This window comes from Rhyacophila brunnea, unplaced genomic scaffold (assembly GCF_057557595.1).
Source record: "Rhyacophila brunnea isolate RB1 unplaced genomic scaffold, BYU_Rbru_1.0 scaffold_6, whole genome shotgun sequence".
Classification (NCBI taxonomy): Eukaryota; Metazoa; Arthropoda; class Insecta; order Trichoptera; family Rhyacophilidae; genus Rhyacophila; species Rhyacophila brunnea.
In genome coordinates, this window is record NW_028233276.1 from 6199995 (window position 1) to 6217795 (window position 17801).

The following is a 17801-nucleotide window of genomic DNA, read 5'->3' on the forward strand; positions in this document are numbered from 1 at the left end:
CGTTTAATTCGTATTCTTCAAAATTAGGAGATGGAGTAAACACTATCACTCTAGTTGAAGCCGTTTTAGAACATATTTCTTCTTTGTTTTATTATGTTTCTCAATTAGAGATAGAATTAAACACAGTTATTGATTCTATTTTATTTGCGAAACAAAATATATTACACCCTTCAGTTATTACGCCTACTCAGTTTATAGAAGCATTAAAAGAAACAATTTCTAAACTTCCAACATCGACTTTTATCCTGTCACCGTAGATATAAAAAACGCTCACGAGTTGTTTTCTATTGTAGACATTAAGACTCTATATAGTAACTCTAGACTAATTTATATTATTTCTATTCCTTTAATTAGTAATACTATATTCAGATTGTTTCACGTTATTCCATTACCAATAAAAAATAATGATGCATATTTATCGATTCACCCAAATATAAAATATTTAGCGATCTCTGAATCAAAACTCGAGTATTGCAGTCTTCCAGACTTAAGCAATTGCAAAATATTAAGCGATAAATCGAGATTGTGTGAACAAAAACATATTATTTACTCGACACACTCTAAACCGACGTGTGAAACAGAATTATTGTCAAATACCAATGTAATACCTTCAATATGTAACACCCAAAAAACACTCAAGGCACTAAACATATGGCATAAATTACAATCACCGTCAGAATGGATATTTGTTCTTCATAATAAGGATATGTTAACTTTAAATTGTAATGGTAAGATTTATGATGAAAATTTAATTGGAACAGGTATTTTAAAGTTATTGTCAAATTGTAAGGGTTATTCTTTGAATGCAATATTTACGTCAAGCATCGAACAAAAAAGTAATTTTACCGCAATTATTCCAAAAATTGATATTATTAATGATAATTGTTGCAACGAAGAAAAACTCAATGACAGCATTCATATTCCATTGTTGGAAAACATTCATTTTTCAAATACTGGTTTAGAAGATATAAATATAATATCTCATAAGATTACTTCTTTTACCAAAAATATTGATGAATTGCTTGAAAAGCCACAAATGAAAAGGCATATAACATTTTATCAATATCTTATTTATATTATAAGTACCTCGGTTGTAATTTACATACTTTATAAATGTATAAGAATGTATTTTTTCCTTAGGTTAAGAATGTCAAGAGCTAATAGATCCGATGCAGATTTAGCAAATGTATTTAATATGTGTTCGGGAAATGTTAACCGAAATAATCAAACTGAAAATGTTGAAATGTCTTTAACTCAAGAAGCCGAAATCGCTGCCCCACTGAGAAGGAGCGCGAGATTGTCAACACTTGCTAATAATTAAGAAAATTATCTATAATAATTATTCTTAAATCTTAGGGGTGAGATGTCATGTAGTGACTATCATGTGGGCTAATGAGGGTAAACACCCTATTGTATTGAACATTTATTGCCAAGTTTGCCACCCCATTTTTATTTATAATCAAAGCTACTCTATTCGATGTATTGTATGTCTAACATTCTATAGTACTATTAACCATTTAATAGTAAGCGAATCTAATTTTATTTCTAATTTTATTGCATGTTTCATTACACTCATTGAATTCATGTGAAAACCAACATATTACTTTTAGGGCATTTTATTGTATTATTTCCACCCCATCGAAATCAATAAATCGATTTCGATATTGTATTGATTGATACACCTACCACTAATGTTGCTAAGATAACCACATAACAAACACACATCATAAATTATCTTTAATAGTAAAAAAAGTCGCCTGCGGCGCTATTACACGTCATGACTATGAACATTTTAAATTATATAATTGTCCAATATATTTTCAGATTATTATGTGTCGATACTCGACAGTTCCATTATTAAAGTAGATTTATTGAAAATCGCCAATAATTCACTGTATAAGTACCCTCAATTTGAACTAAAACACAATTTGAAAAACGTTAATGTAGTGTTTCACACTGTCTTTAATCTAAGCGGTGGATAGGGGGCCCGTTAAATACCCTAGCCCAGTGGTCGGTAAACTCATTAGTCAATAGAGCCAAATATCAACAGTACAACGATTGAGATTTCTTTTAAGAGCCAAATTTCTTAAACTGAAATTATATGCGTAGGTAGTAAGTAGGTACACTGCTAATTTACTTAATAAACTTTAGTTAAAGTTTTAAGTCCTAATTAAATTGTAGGTAGTGTTACACCCCCGTATGGTATATCTGGAGAGGCCCGAGTCGGTATCAAATCCAACAAATAGTAAAGCGCTGATTACGAAAATAAATAATAATAATAGAGCCGAGCCGGCAATGCCTTAGATTATGACCGTTGAAAAATATTGCAACGTCGCTGTTTTTCGACAACGCTTCTCGTTGAAAGCGAAACACAAGATGGCGGGTAATATGCTGCAACAGCCAAACAGTAAACACGCGCATTTCGTTCTCCGTAAAATAAATTATTAAAAATGTAACTATTATATAATATTAGCTTAAATATACCTTGCCGTTTCCAAAACAATTCTGGTGTGTTATTTGTTCACCTCCACATCCCGAATCCAGACGAAAAACCATACTAAAAATAAAAGTGACAGCTTGCTATTCACTTTCGAAAATGGAGGGAAGTGATAGTAGGTACACTGAATAAAACTGAATATCATACGTAATAATGATCTTATTTATTAATAAAAATTAAATTGTAAGTCAGGTATCCATAAAATTGAATCATGACAATGACTGACAAACTCAATGTGAATAACGGCCTTGCATCTCCTTGTAAAGTTTGGGTAAGTCAGGTTCGTATGTTGTTGATTTAATTTTAAGCACGATTCCAGGTTCTCATCAATAAATCGATTTCTCAATTTACTCTTGATTTCCTCTCTTGGAAATCTTTTTACTAACCACAAAACTTGCAATATTAACATTGTTGAAAGATTTTATTCAGTACCTAATTAAATACAGAACTTTATTTTTCTTGACTCTTCTCCTCAGCTGCTTTCTTCCTTGCATCATCGACAGAATATTTAGCGCAAAATTACGAGTTTTTAGTTGTAGTATCTCTCTAAATTTGAATGCGCTAATTTTTCCCGACACATAAATAGAGGTCGGTAAGCCATTTAAGTTTTGAATAAACGCGAAGTCTCGGTCTATTCAACATTACATTTACGGTTATCCTCTTCCATTTTCTTTGTTTCTTCTTTGTAGCCATGTCAAATATGGCAGAGAGCATCTGTGGCAGAGCCGCACTCAAGGGGCCAAAGAGTCGCAGTTTTCCGACCACTGCCCTAGCCTGAGTGCCCGTTTCAGGATGTGGGGGCCATGGTGTAGGTACACCGAGTGCAATATACAAAAGACCGATAAACGAGATATTAAGCTGTGTTGTATTGAGTAGGTTGTGTATAATTTAAAAGCAATAATACTTTTTTTGTCCATTTTCAATTAATATGTTGAAACCTCAATATTAAAAAACCAAAAATCTGCGATAAACATTCGGCGAAAAGAACGACTACACCCACTACGGTGGTGGTGTAAATCAAAAGAACACTTTTTTCGGTGGAATTCGGCATAAATATTGTAGCTCTCTAGACCAGTGTTCCCCAAACTTTCGACATCTGTGTACCCCTTCTATAATTTTCGTAACACTGACTACTCCTCGTCAAAGAAAAATGCATGTAAGTACTTTAATAACAATCAAAATATATTCCTTTTGTAGTACATAAACAAAATAATAATAAACGAAAAATAAAATTCATTCATAATAAAATATAAATAAAAGTTATATTATAAAAAATAACATTCATTATAAACCATGAGAAGGATGAAATTATTTATGTTGAAACGACAGATCATCATAATTTGGTTCCCTGGTTATTAATTTTTATCTGAGATGCGGTTCCACACCCAAAGGCTGCTCCTTTTTTTGACAAATGCTGAAAAAACAACTTGACATAGATATGAAGTTGAAAAAGGCAATGTATTTCAGGAATTTCTCTGTTAAAACTGGATACACATGTTTCATTTGCAACCTAAATGATGAAGTACACTCCTTATATTTATTTTGCAAGAATCCGTCTGAAGCTAATTATTCCAACAATTGCTCTTCTTCCGCATGCGATAAACCTTTTAGCATGGATATTGTATTAATGCTTGTTGCACCAAACTCTTCCTGTACCCCAGGGGGTATGCGTACCACACTTTGGGAAACACTGCTCTAGACCAAGCGGGTAGCACAGCCGATATTATTTAAGTAATGTTTAAGCATACTAGGTACACATGTCCAGCATGGTCGCTGTTCACTTCCAATCCGCCAGTCGCTGATGACACGCTCAACGGTTACCGCCACTATGCCTCCAATTTAATAAAAACTAGGAGAAACTGTACAAATATATCGCCGTGTATTGTGAAATTATGTAAAAATATTTATATGAAGAAGAAAAAGTGCCTATAGGACTAATTTCCATTCGCCTCCTTCGCCCCCCCCCCCCCCCCCAATAATAAATCCTGGGTGCGCCACTGTACTGTACAATGCGTTGGTGAAGTGAAAATAAAAGTTCGTCATTATGAGGAAAATAATATTATCATATGGCAGCCCAATTTATTATCCTTATATTTTGTACACTGGGAAGTTCCAACTTCCAACAGTGGCAACATTAATAGTAGAAAATAATGGGAGAGTAGTTTATTTTTGTGATACTGCCATATTTTGACTAGAGTCTTTTGTTTTAATTTATTTTAAAGATGTCCGATAATAAGGATGAAACCAAGGCGGTCGCCTCCGGCGATAAGGAATTGGATGACCTACTCGACAGTAAGTGACATCACCCCGTTGTCTTTAAAAAAATGTTATGCAATATACCGTGGATAACCTCAAAATATTTAACAATTAATCTCAATTAAAATACATTTTTACGAATCGATCGTGATTCCGCAGAATATGAGCTACTGCAATTTGAAGGTGTGCCGTCATCGATGTGTTGGATTCTAAATTTATAAACAGTTTTAAGTTCTCGATGTGAGAATAATAAATAGTACAGTTAAAATGTACATCGGTACACTGTAAATAATATTTCTTTCATTTAAAAATAACTACCGAACATTGATTTCTGTTACCGAGCTTTCAGCGTTACAATATTTTACATCTTTACTTAATTCTATTTAAACTATATCTACTATAAATACATTCATTTTTAAAGGCCTATACCGAAACGCAGGTACCAGTTTGACACATTACTTCGTGTCGCAACGTTTCAACTCGGCGTAGGTAATCTTGACGTTTTGACGTTTTGAGTACTTTGCCCCTCGGTCTCCGACGACCACAGACTAAGCTTCAACAGGTTTTTTTTATTTAAAGAGAAATTATTTTGGCTTGGCTAAAGTACCTACCTATTATTTACATAAAATAACAACAATTCACTTGACATACAATATACACTACCTTTGGCCGATGTTGATGATTTTACAACTCAAGCTATTTCAAAATAACTTTTATTTAAATAAACAAAATGTTTTCTCAATACTATTAAGATCCATTGACTTTAAGAACCAAAATAGCTTGGACTAACATTAGGCAGTCCTATGAACTTTTAGTATTATGATACTTGATAGCGATTCTGCAGGCTGTAGTCACAAAACATGAATTTGCCAAGCTGGCGCATTGAACCGTTGCCTATAACATGCTATCATTTATAGTCACCAACTATGGCAACTGTTTGAGATTGGTATGCGATTTTTGTGATCGTTCATCTAAATATTTTATATAATTGACATGGTTTGCCCTTTCATGGATAACTATAAGCTACATTTGGATTATACTGTTATAATTCAGCCCCATAGGGTAAAAAAAATGTATCTCATTTTACTCTACTTTACAGGAGAACCCCAACACAATTAAATTTAGTGTTTTCAAGAGATTCTCTTTGTTACTTAATGTAATATGTTATTTTATGTCCAGTACCTACCGATTTAGATATGTTTCATTGATACTAAGGGGCCGGATTGTAACGGTCGATGAATTTTTTTTATTTTTATCACTACAACAGGCCGCATCCCTCAATTACAGTCATCTTCTTCTTACTCCATGTCTCCTACTTACTTAGTGTATATTGCAAAAAAGCCCTGTCGCTTGCCATCTTCCCAGCATCCCGTAACTCCACAGTATATAGCCTGTGGATGTTTAGCGGCCTTGGTTAGCGGACGCTGGAATCCTGTTAGCTTGAAGAAAAGGCAGGTCAGGTTGAGACACTCTTGAGGCATCCGTAGCACATGGCCGAGTCAGGTTCAACATCACGTCTTCAGCAGTGATGTATATTTAATAAAACAGTGCTATCCATTCATAACAAATTTATGTTTAAGAGTTTATCTTGGCAATATCTGCATATTTAATAATCTATGTAGTTGGTTGTTTGAGTGAGCATCAAATTGTGGGTGAAAACAGTGAAGTTTGCCACAAATGACTGAAGTGACTTGTATCTAATTTAAACATTATTCCATACGAGTCATTTCTTTCAGCTTCACTTCATATGTTTATCTGTCTTCCTTCTTCAGTGTCTTACGTAAAAATGAAATTGAATTCATGTTTGAATTAAATTCAATTTTAAAAAGTATTTAAATTGCTATTATCTATCCTAAGAACATTTGGGCCTCCACATAATAGGGGTTATGTTAGCAGACTTTTTACGCAAAATTATTATTAATCATTTGCCCAATCTATGTGGGATTTGAACCTGCATCCATGGCAGAGCAATTACGTCAAATATGTGCATTTCAACAATCAGATTGTTTTCAGGTGCGCTCCAAGACATGGTGCCTGCCGCCCAACCTAGAAAAGAAAGCATCGGCGGAAGCAGCGTCAAAGAAGGAGCCGTTGATGGAGTGGAGTGGAATCCTTCTGAGAATGTTTGGAGCGAGGAATTCCTTCAGAATGCCGCGGCAACATTCCAAAGCAATATGGCAGCGTTACTTAGCTCAATGAAAGGGGTGCCTGGTGAGAGAAATACTTCAAGATTACATAGTAGTATCAAAGTAGTAGCAAAGCTTATTTGATCTCCTACCCTTTTCAATCACCGTATTTTTCACAGATAACGTTGTGATAAAGTAATTCTAAAAATAAACATTGCAATGTACCATTATGTTTATAGAATTTTAACTGCAGAGTGATAATTAACTTCCCCGTTGCCCTATTCTTGCAGTTGTGTTTACTGTTAACACAAAAATTTGTAGATTACATGCATGGATTAACTTGCAGCAATAACTGTTTACTTGTAAAGTGCTGACTGTCTCGCAAATCTCATTCTTCAAGAGTAAGCAAGCCGCGATATTGTCATTTATAGTACTATTTGACAGGTTCGTTTTTTTACCGGCAGGTTCGCCACTATCGTTTTACTGCGCAGGCTAAGATATAGAACAAATCTCAACTAGAAGCTTCTGAACTTTTATGATTCATGCTTGCAATCTTGCAACTTTCATGCTAATACATGTTTACATGTGCATTTTCTTGTTATGGCCGCGATAATACGTTGTCAGCAGTAAATCCATGCGTGTGTAAACGGGGTATAATACTAAATATTGTTTACTTGACATTTTCTGTTTTCTTTCAGAGGATTCAATTAGTCAAGAACAAATTACCGCTACCTTCCAGATGATGGCTGGTATGAACACAATTTTATTTAATACAAATTTATATTTTTTCAATTTACAATACTAGCAACATCACAAGTTTAAAGCATGCACTTCAATATACATATTATACAAAGTAAATATTATATTTACCAAATAACATGATGATTAAATATATTACAGAGGCTGCTGCCCAGGTGATGAAACCGGGTGAAAATGATAACCAGGATAATCCACCTATCGAGGAAAGCACGGAAAAACCCAAAGCCTTCAATGATGTAAGAATTGCAACCATAATTAATAAACTGAAGATTATTTATATGCACTTATATTTTCAACAACATTTGTATTAAAATATAAATATCGTATGGCCGAGTGGTAAAGTATCCGCTTAGTAAGTCGAGGTCTCGGGTTCAAATCCCGGGTCTAGCAAAATTCACATATTGACTTTCAATGTGTGTTTGAATCCAGAGCGTGGACCTAGTAGGTTGAGCAAATGGATTATATCCATTTCTCATAAAAAAAAAATGTTACGAAACCTCTTTGTGATGTCGCCAAGATTCACACTAGACTAGAGCCAATTAAAAAAAACTTTAAGTATACAATAATTAGGAAAATTATAAAAATATTATTATACATACATATTGGTTGTTTTTAAAAATCCATTGAAGAACTTCTCTACTAAATGGTGCCTAAATATTATATGAAAGTGAAGCTGAGAAAAGGAACTCATGGTCTACTATTTAAATTAATTGTTATTCATTTCGCATTGTGGATTTATTTGTAGTAATCTTTGCTATTTTTGATTGCATCTGTTAACTTGTTGACTGCAGAGTATTTGATTACTGCATTTAAATAACATGCTAATTATATCAAATGGCCAATTAATTAGTGTACAACAGGTTCGTTCAATTAGTCAATTTCAAATTATTATGCATTCTTATTTTGCTTAATTTATGAAGTTGCCAATTCCGTGTAGTGACGGCTTTTATGATGATACGTGGTGATGATGATTGAAAAGTGAAGACAGTCCGTCCTGAGAGGTGAATAATTATTGTCAATGGATTGAAAAGTCCATCAATTTATTGTAATTATTCTCGTATTAGACAGTTAACAGATTCAACAGGGAATATTTGGAGAACATTTAGATGAACAATCACAAACATGTCAAACATGTACCAGAAATGCCATGAAGTGTTTTAATAAAAAAATGTCATATGGCTCCCTCTTGTTATAGACAATTTTTTGTTGTTTTAGGTGAACGCTGCCATACAGCAGACGTTGGAAAGTTTAAACGCCAATACGGATAATTTGCAGGATCCATTTAATGAAGAAAACCTCAATAAAATGTTCTCGGGATTAAATCTCACAAACCCTGAGGTAACTTAAACTTGAATGACTTATGAACATCATGTATAAAGTAAAAAGGTCTTATTTGCACTTCAATGTCATTGTCATTCGTTTTTGCCAGTGCGATTGTATAAGCTTTATTGACTCAATTTTGTCCTGTATTATTAAAGTAATAAGTACAATTATGTTTCGTGATCGTCAACATTACATACATGACAAGTCAGAGTTGAGTAGTGTTTGCAAATGTGAGACTGCTTATTTTAAAAATTAAGCTTCGATAAAGAGGAAGTAAAACACTGTTAATTCGAAATAGACAGACAGAAAATCGGAAAAATAAATCGAATTATGAAATGTATGACAAATATTGTTCAAATTTTGTGAGATTGTGAGAAATCGCTCAAAAATTTAGAATTAACCTTGTTCGTAATAACAGGGTTTCACTGTATGTAACCTAATCATTTTAATTATTGAACGTGTGATACACATTTGTAATTATAAGATTTGTACTGCACAACATTATTAATGTTGTGTTAGCTGTTTCAGTTAAGTAACATGCTGATATCTTTGACTCAATAGACGATCATTATATTTGGTTCCTCTCGATAATGTCACAATACTTGATATTTTATGGTTTTTCAGGATGGTTCTGGAGCGAATATGTTTGTTCCCTTCATGCAAGAGATGATGCAGTCATTGCTGTCCAAAGAAGTCCTCTACCCCTCATTGAAAGACATTGTTGGAAAGTACCCCATGTGGCTTATGGATAACAAAGACAAACTGTCAGTAGAAGACTTCGAGAGGTGAGACACATCCCTCCGAGCTAACCTGATGAAAGTTATTCAAAAAAGTTTCTGTTATATGCAGTATGTACCTGTACACTAGTAATTTAATTTCGTTGATACATAAATATTTCACATTTTAAAAGGATGTAATGCAAGATGTCATATTCATAGTTTCCATCTGTATGATCCCTCTCAAAGGGATATTATATATTGAAAATAGTTTCTAAAACCCTGTAGAGTTTATATTTCTGGATGTTATGTTGTGAATTTGGATATGTACGTTCGCAGGTACACGAAACAAAACAAACTTATGGCAAATGTGTGCTCGGAACTGGAGACAGAAAGTGACACAGATCCCGAGGACGTAAAGAAAAAGAGATTCGAGAAAATATTAGGCCTCATGCAGCAGGTAACAACAAATTATTTTGATGTAAATACAGATGATTATATTTTAATGTCCTTTTAGAGATTTGCTGTCCCCGATGTCCTTAACCAACGTTTTGGATAACCAACTAAAATCTATTTTTTTACCCCTGGACTGTAACCCTGTAATAACTGAAAACCTAAAGACCGTCGCAAGTTATTATAGAGAACAATCAAAACATTTAAGGCTCACACTTATGATTTTGATGTTACCATTACCATAGCTGACACGTCATCACAGCCGTCTAGAAAACTATAAATTCCCTCCACTCTTCACTTCTCGTGTGGTGGATCGTGGGTTTGAATTTGGCGCCTCGTAATTAATTGACATGTCGTTTTTCAATGTGCGTTTTTGCTAGAGCAAGTAACCCAATCGGTTTAGCAATTACCTAGCAACTATTTCTATTGACAAAATGTGTTATGGTAATATGAAAGAGGTAATTTATTTTGAAATAAAAAACTTATGTCATGTTATTTTAACAGACTTTCTTACGGGGAATGTCTGTTAGTCTTTCACACAACCCTTAGGTCATAATTGCTCCGAATCAAATTGACATTGAAAAAACATATATTTTTTGCCAGACGCGGGATTCAAACTTACAGCTTCAGCAACTGGCGCACTATTAACCACTGAACTATGGGGCAATCTAATTATTAATTTCCTATTCTGTATTGATTGAATTCTGTATGATGTCTTGATACTGAAACGTGAGATTTACCCAGGCCTTTACTGTCATATCCTCGAATGCAAAGTAAGTCTTTAGCAAAAAAACCTGTTACAAGCATAAGATTTTGTCTCTTCATTATATTTTAATTAATTAGTAATTATTGTTATGTATTGTTTGCCATAGATGCAAGAGCTAGGACAGCCGCCAGAAGAACTGGCAGGTGAAAATGCGGATCTGCTAGCACCCTCGTTGCCGATGGGGGGCGTCCCGTCCATGGGAGACCCCAATCAGTGCAAGCCTATGTAGCGAATATCGTAGCATTTAATACCTCTAGACTGTGGATGTGATTTTGATGATTCTCTATGGTAAGTAATAATTACTATAGTGGTACCAGTTAACAATTAAGGTGTGCGCATCTATTAGTTCCCGTGTGCCGAAAAGCAGGCATAGCGAATGTGTTTATTGGTTATGGTCGCTGTCACCAACAGTGTTTAGATCATGCTCAACCAATGACACTTGTCTTTCTCCATCACAAAGAAATAGGTACTCAATTTTCCATTCGTCGTGAAGATAAGTTTTGGTCTTCTTTTGGGCACTCATTGCACCCATCGCCAAACTATTCTCATACAGTGCAAAGAGTCTACTGCGCGACGGTAGGAGGAACTACGCCTCAGTTTAAAGCGCATGGTTTCACACATTTTTCTTTCACTTGCAACAGACCGTGAGTGATGCAATATGAATTAAGTTATAGGACTGAGTTGCACAGGCTTCCTCATGGTTTATTTGAAAACGACTTCCGTCTAAACTGGTTAAGGTGATTCATCAGTGAAACGGCAAATAATTTTCAACCATAGGCGCGACGAAATTTTGCACTCGCTCCCATTCGGAGAGAGAATGTAGAGCTGGAAACATGTCATTTTGCTTCGTGATGGCGACGTCCGTAATAATTCTTAAATCGTGTAAAGATTACTTAAAACGTTACCCATTTACTTTAAAAAGAAAACATGTCAATGAATATATTATTATTGTTACTGATAAAACAATAAACAGAACATTAAATGGACACATGTTGGATTTATAAGACAAATTATATTTGGTTTGACATGCCTCATTTGCACCCGCGACCCGCAATCCGTGCATCGCCTAGCGACGATCTTTTTAGACCGTGTCTCAACTGAGGTATGGCCTTAATGCTTTTGCATATGCGTCTTGAAATGAAAATCTCAAACTTTTTACATATAATATAAATTTGATCTTTCATATTATTACTTATGATAAAACTGTGCAATGTTTAATTGTGTTTCTCATTTACAGATTGCGTTATTAGTGGTTGGCGAATTCCTTCATCCGAATTACATCGAACATGATAAATACAACGTGGTGCAAATTGAAGAACTTATTTTATTACTCCTCAGACTTATTTTAATAATCGTTTTCAACGGCAGACTATTCAGTAGTTTAATTTTTTAATATTATAATTATGACAATGTCAATGTTATAATATCGCATGTAGCATTTACCACAACTGAAGTGGCATTATGAGGACACAGATAGTTTTTGTAAAAGTTTAGTAATAATGTTGCCAGTTCGCACAAAAGTTTTATCTCAGATTTTTTCAAATTCTTATGTATATCCATTGATGGTAATAATAATAATATGATATATTGTGACACTTTGGTTGGGTATGGGATATTTCAATTACAGATTTACTTTTATCTCATTCGTGGCCCATATTAGTTTCATCATATCATACCATGTGTTATTGTTTTGTTGTTAAAGTATTATTCAAATGTTTACGTTTATCGAATAGTTTGATATATTGTAGTTTAGTTTGTTTAGTCTCAGGGAGATGATATTATTTTTGTTTAAATTTATGAATAATGTAAGACACTTGCAAAAACAATGCATAGCAATAAGTATATATGTATTAATGGATCAAGGGACATATTATATCTAAAAATGAATAATGATTGCCATTTTGCTGATATAATTTCCCAACTATGTAGGTAGATAATTGGATAGATTTTATAATTAAATGTCATCTCCAAATAATATCTTAATGAAATCTCTTCGGCACAGATGTCACTTGATCGATAAATTCATCTGTAATGCAATCCAAATATTATCGACCAATAAACAATTTATTTATTGTATATCATAGCATGTTAGAAACAATCCTCGAAAATTCGCTACGAAGTATACTCGCCACAACGTGGAGGAAGGCAAATCTGTTGAAAATAATTTTTTTTTTAAACCCACAGTATTTGAAATACTAAAATATAATTCATATTATGAATCATAGACGGATCGTTATCTTTCAGGCGAAAGCACTCATCCAGAAAGTGAGAAGTGAGTTTGATTGAGTTCCCACTCGCTCAACCTTTTTTTCTAGAATTTCTTCTACTATTTTTAATTATCATATAATATAATTCCATATTGTACTTGAAATTATGTGAAAACCACTGAACGTATTTCATTGTTTGATGGTTTGAATGGATGAACCGAATCCCAAGATGAGTGCAAAAATATAATTGAGTACTAAAAAAAAAACTAAAGGCCAAAGTTAGCTAGCCCGGTATAGTAAGTAGCTATTGTCGCAAGTAGCCACGGGATTTTAATGCGAATCTCTGGTACTATAAACAAACACGAAATAAACAGAAATGTACATTGATAAATCTCAAGAATGAAAGTTGATTTTTTTTGTTTGAAAAGTATGGCATATTTTCTTTGTCGGTTATGTGAGAAGGCAGGTGCCATTTGTTAAAATATGAGGCTACTTATTAATACTGAATAGACTAATTCAATTTACACATTGCCAGAGACTTAATTATAAATTATATCATGGAGGAATTTACTCAGGGGGATTTTATTATTCACCAGTGGCAAGTGGAAATTTCGAGGGTTGGTTAGAAAGCTGAAGATGTTCATGTATCAATCAAAAGACACTTTCGTAGCATGCGCTGGTATTAATGAGAAAATATTTTATTATTTTGTTATCAGATACACCTACTAATGTATTCATTTGTTTATTGAACTGCCATTACATAGGAAAATTCATTCCATAATAATTACCAGAAAGAAATCAGTGGTTGTCTACCGTTTATTACCATAAGATACGTCCTGTCATAATGTATCTTGCAATAATGTGCTTTTCCGGTTACTTAATTTTTTCTGTAAAACTTTTTATTTTGTGTTCCAACATTTATCTTGTAGGCATGGGATTATTGTTTTATTAGTTAGCGGTGTAATGAGTAGAAAAATATATAGATCATTTTTACAATGTTGATGCATTTTTATCACATTCGGATGAAGGGAATAAAATGCAATATTGTAATGACTGTTGTCCTATCTTGAGATGTATGACTCCTTCATGACCTGGAGGACAGCAGTGTAATGTAAATTATTAATGAGAATTGTCTATAGATTATTATTTATTACATTTTTTTTAAATTCTTGGTTTCTCAAATTTTATACACATTGCTTGAACAATGTAACTTTTAGTATAAATTATCGTGTAATGCATTTTTATACAAAATTTCATAATATATTGTAATAATAAATTATTTGTTTGTTGTATATAAAATGTATTGTTTTATTTTTACAGTCTATGAATGTTATTTCAAAATAATACCGATAATTAAGATAAAAAGAACTTTTTATATACAATGTTTTTAAATTTTCTGTTGAATCATATAAACTTGACTTGACTAGCTTAAACGATCAGAAAAATTTGTACTTGATTGAAATAATACTGAAATGTCATTTTGACATGTCATATTGATTTCCATACTAACGCACGTATATATTAATAATTTAGTTGCTAGGAGCCCAGACCCTTAGCAACAAATAATGGTGTCGAAATAACTTTTCATACAAAACAGAATTAACTGAAAATTAATTTAATTCTACTTAAAAATGGCTAAAAATATTAAAAAAATGCATTGGCATCGTGTTCTGATATATTCTAAAAGTTTCAAATGTCTAGCTAGTCTGGAAGTTAGTTAAAAATCGATTTGCAAGATTTGTACCGGACAAATAAGAATACGAGCTAAGAAAAACATTGTAAAATACAACGGGATGAGCGTGATTCATAAAGAAATGTGTTGAGTGACGTAAACAAAATACTTCGAAAACATAAATTTCGTTTCGGTACAAATACCTATCTTGGCGCTCGTGTTGTCAGACTTTCGTGTTACCTATGTTCATTCACAGTGCTCCGCGCCTACTTTGAGTAGAGTGGTAATGATACATCATTTGAAAGCTAAGGAATATACTCTCTTTTTCGTGTACCCTCATGGCGAAGGATCGTGACCACTTTTGAATCTTGCCATCCTTTGAGTGACCAACAATTTTCCTCCTTCTCGATCTTCTGTTTCTCTCAGGGCAGAATGAATGGTGCCCCCAGTCAGCTCCTTCACATGGTTGCTACAGCGCGCCGATGCTCTTCCTCTGCTTCGTCTTCCCTGGAGGCCACCCAAAACCACCAGTCTCTCCAGGTTGTCCGGTCCACGCCGGACAGTATGTCCAAAAACTGTAGAATGCGTCTCAGAAGTATTGTCCAGAGCCGTGCCTTTATCCGCAGTCATTGGATGGTTGACTGGTTTGTCCTGTGTTCTGTCCAAGATATACGAAGCGTTGGGTGCTAACATCACATCTCGAAGGCATCAATTTTCTTCCGCTCCCTTGCCTTCAGGGTCCATGACTCGATTCCCGAATATACATACACAGTAAAAAAAAATATAATTTTTATACTGTCAGATTATTGAATAAGTAGGTATGTATGTATTATGCAGTAAGTACAGAGGCCAAAAAATTACTTATCGGCCCATTAGAATAACATCGTTCCATCTAACACCAACATCAGTTTTGAGATAATTAACTCCAAAGATTTAATTAGTTATATTTCATTACACAGTCTTCATAATTTTAGTTTTGATTATTTAAATACAATAAATGTTCATGTAAAAGTATATGTTATGCATTTAGAATCGATTAAGGGGGAACATGCTCGTCGTAGGTCAAAATTGAGTTTTTTTTGTATTTTCAAACCATGATCCTGGACATTCCTTAAACGTTGTAGATAATATCGAGGGCTTAGTGTCAAACAACACTATCTACAAAAGTGCAACTTTACAGGAGAGCCAAAAATCGTTATTTTAGATTCTTGTAACTCAACAAGGGAAATGTTTATTTAAAACCTAATGTTAATATTTTATAATTTATTGTGTATTGTACATTTATCTTGCTTATGATGATGTTAAAATTTATAGGGATAGTTTTAAAAAAATATGAAAACAAGGGTAACTTATGTAGTTAGCGTTAAACTTTACTGACGATTTAATAAGAAATTAGAAAAGATTGACATAACGTTGTTTGACTATCATGTAGCCGTAAATGTAAAATAACGTTATCTCAAAAAAAAAAAAAACACTATTTTGTAGATAACGTTGTCTGACTTTAAGCACTCGATATATTTATATAATTTTGAAGCCTTATTATCCTTTATATTTATTTTAAATATTTGATGACTGCATAAAGTATTTTTATTACATAAAATAGTATTCTTTTAAACCTCTCGCTCTAATTTTTTAGAATATAGTCATATTTCGGTACATGAATGTGCAGTGGTGTTAAGATTTTTTTACATTTATTAATTATTAAACGCATTTATAAAACCATTAGTATAATTAATGACGAGATAATTTTAGTAAAATATTTACGATAAAAAATTATATTTATAATCTCTGTGATCCCAAATTTTACAAGAATTAGGCATTTTATTATTCAAAAAATTGGCAAGATTAACACATTTGAAGATAATTCTAAAGATACTTATTATAAGCTATGTTTTTGACCATTCAAGTGTGATAAATATTTTACGAATAATGATTGCTTTATAATAATTATTGACCTAAGAATAGGTAGTGTTTTTTTGAAATACGCCATTTCTTTTGTCATTCCCCAGTAGTTAAGCTACAACATACGGCCGTAGCCATAAATTGACAAACTATAATTGAAGTAGTAAGAATTGAAGTTTTTTTTTAAACGGTACATGTTCAAACACGCGCGTTAATATAATTTTACTCCCTACTTCAATTATAGTTTGTCAATTTATGGCTACGGCCGTATGTTGTAGCTTAACCACTGGGGGATGACAAAAGTAATGGCGTATTTCAAAAAAACACTACCATATTCTTAGGTCAATAATGATTATAAAGCAATCAATATTCGTAGGATGTTTATCACACTTGAATGGTCAAAGACATAGCTTGTAATTAGTATCTGTAGAATTATCTTCAAATGTGTTCATCTTGCCGATCTTTTGAATAATAAAATGCCTAATTCTTGTAAAAATTGGGATCACAGAGATTATCAATATAATTTTTTATCGTAAATATTTTACTAAAATTATCTCGTCATTAATAATACTAATGGTTTTATAAATGCGTTTAAAAATTAATAAACGTTAAAAATCTTAACACCACTGCACATTCATGTACCGAAATATGACTATATTCTAAAACATTAGAGCGAAAGGTTGAAAAGAATACTATTTATTGTAATAAAAATACTTTATGCAGACATCAAATGTTTAAAATAAATATAAAGGATAATAAGGCTTCAAAATTATATAAATAGATTATCTACAATGTTTAACCCTTAGAATGCTACGCAACGATATATCGTTGTTTTTGATAATGACGAGGAATGCTAACAACGATCGTCGTTTTGCTTTTGATGCCTGAAATGTTAAGTTAATTTGGGAACATACTACTGCCTCAGTGTTACTAAACATTCTATCTATTTAGTTTTATTGTTGTGTAATATACCCTGGTTGATATATTATGTTTTGTGACTAGGTTTAAAAATGACAACTATTGCATTTTTTTTCATCGCATCTGCATCTTTTTATTAACAACATTAAGTTCCAAATACAAATTTCAGTTCAAAGAATACATTAGAGTGGTAACATGTCTAAAAA

General features: G+C 33.0%; 1 protein-coding gene across 1 annotated transcript; it reads left to right on the plus strand.

The window, feature by feature from the left end:
• The first annotated feature begins 4624 nt into the window (after nucleotides 1-4624).
• Pex19 (peroxisomal biogenesis factor 19) lies at nucleotides 4625-14074 on the plus strand. Its single transcript, XM_085957260.1, has 9 exons — nucleotides 4625-4789; nucleotides 6767-6964; nucleotides 7578-7628; nucleotides 7780-7874; nucleotides 8854-8976; nucleotides 9586-9746; nucleotides 10017-10137; nucleotides 11003-11184; nucleotides 12134-14074. Exons 1-8 carry the CDS (start codon nucleotides 4720-4722, stop codon nucleotides 11123-11125), a joined length of 942 nt encoding a protein of 313 aa, XP_085813386.1. The 5' UTR covers nucleotides 4625-4719; the 3' UTR covers nucleotides 11126-11184; nucleotides 12134-14074.
• Nucleotides 14075-17801: the final 3727 nt, after the last annotated feature.

What these genes read in the sequence shown, in the direction of transcription:
- Pex19 (XM_085957260.1), top strand. Translation starts at nt 4,720, where the DNA reads ATGTCCGATAATAAGGATGAAACCAAGGCGGTCGCCTCCGGCGATAAG. An exon ending in AACCCAAAGCCTTCAATGAT is followed by an intron (nt 7,875 to 8,853) that starts GTAAGAATTGCA and finishes TTGTTGTTTTAG; the next exon opens with GTGAACGCTGCCATACAGCA. An exon ending in TAAATCTCACAAACCCTGAG is followed by an intron (nt 8,977 to 9,585) that starts GTAACTTAAACT and finishes ATGGTTTTTCAG; the next exon opens with GATGGTTCTGGAGCGAATAT.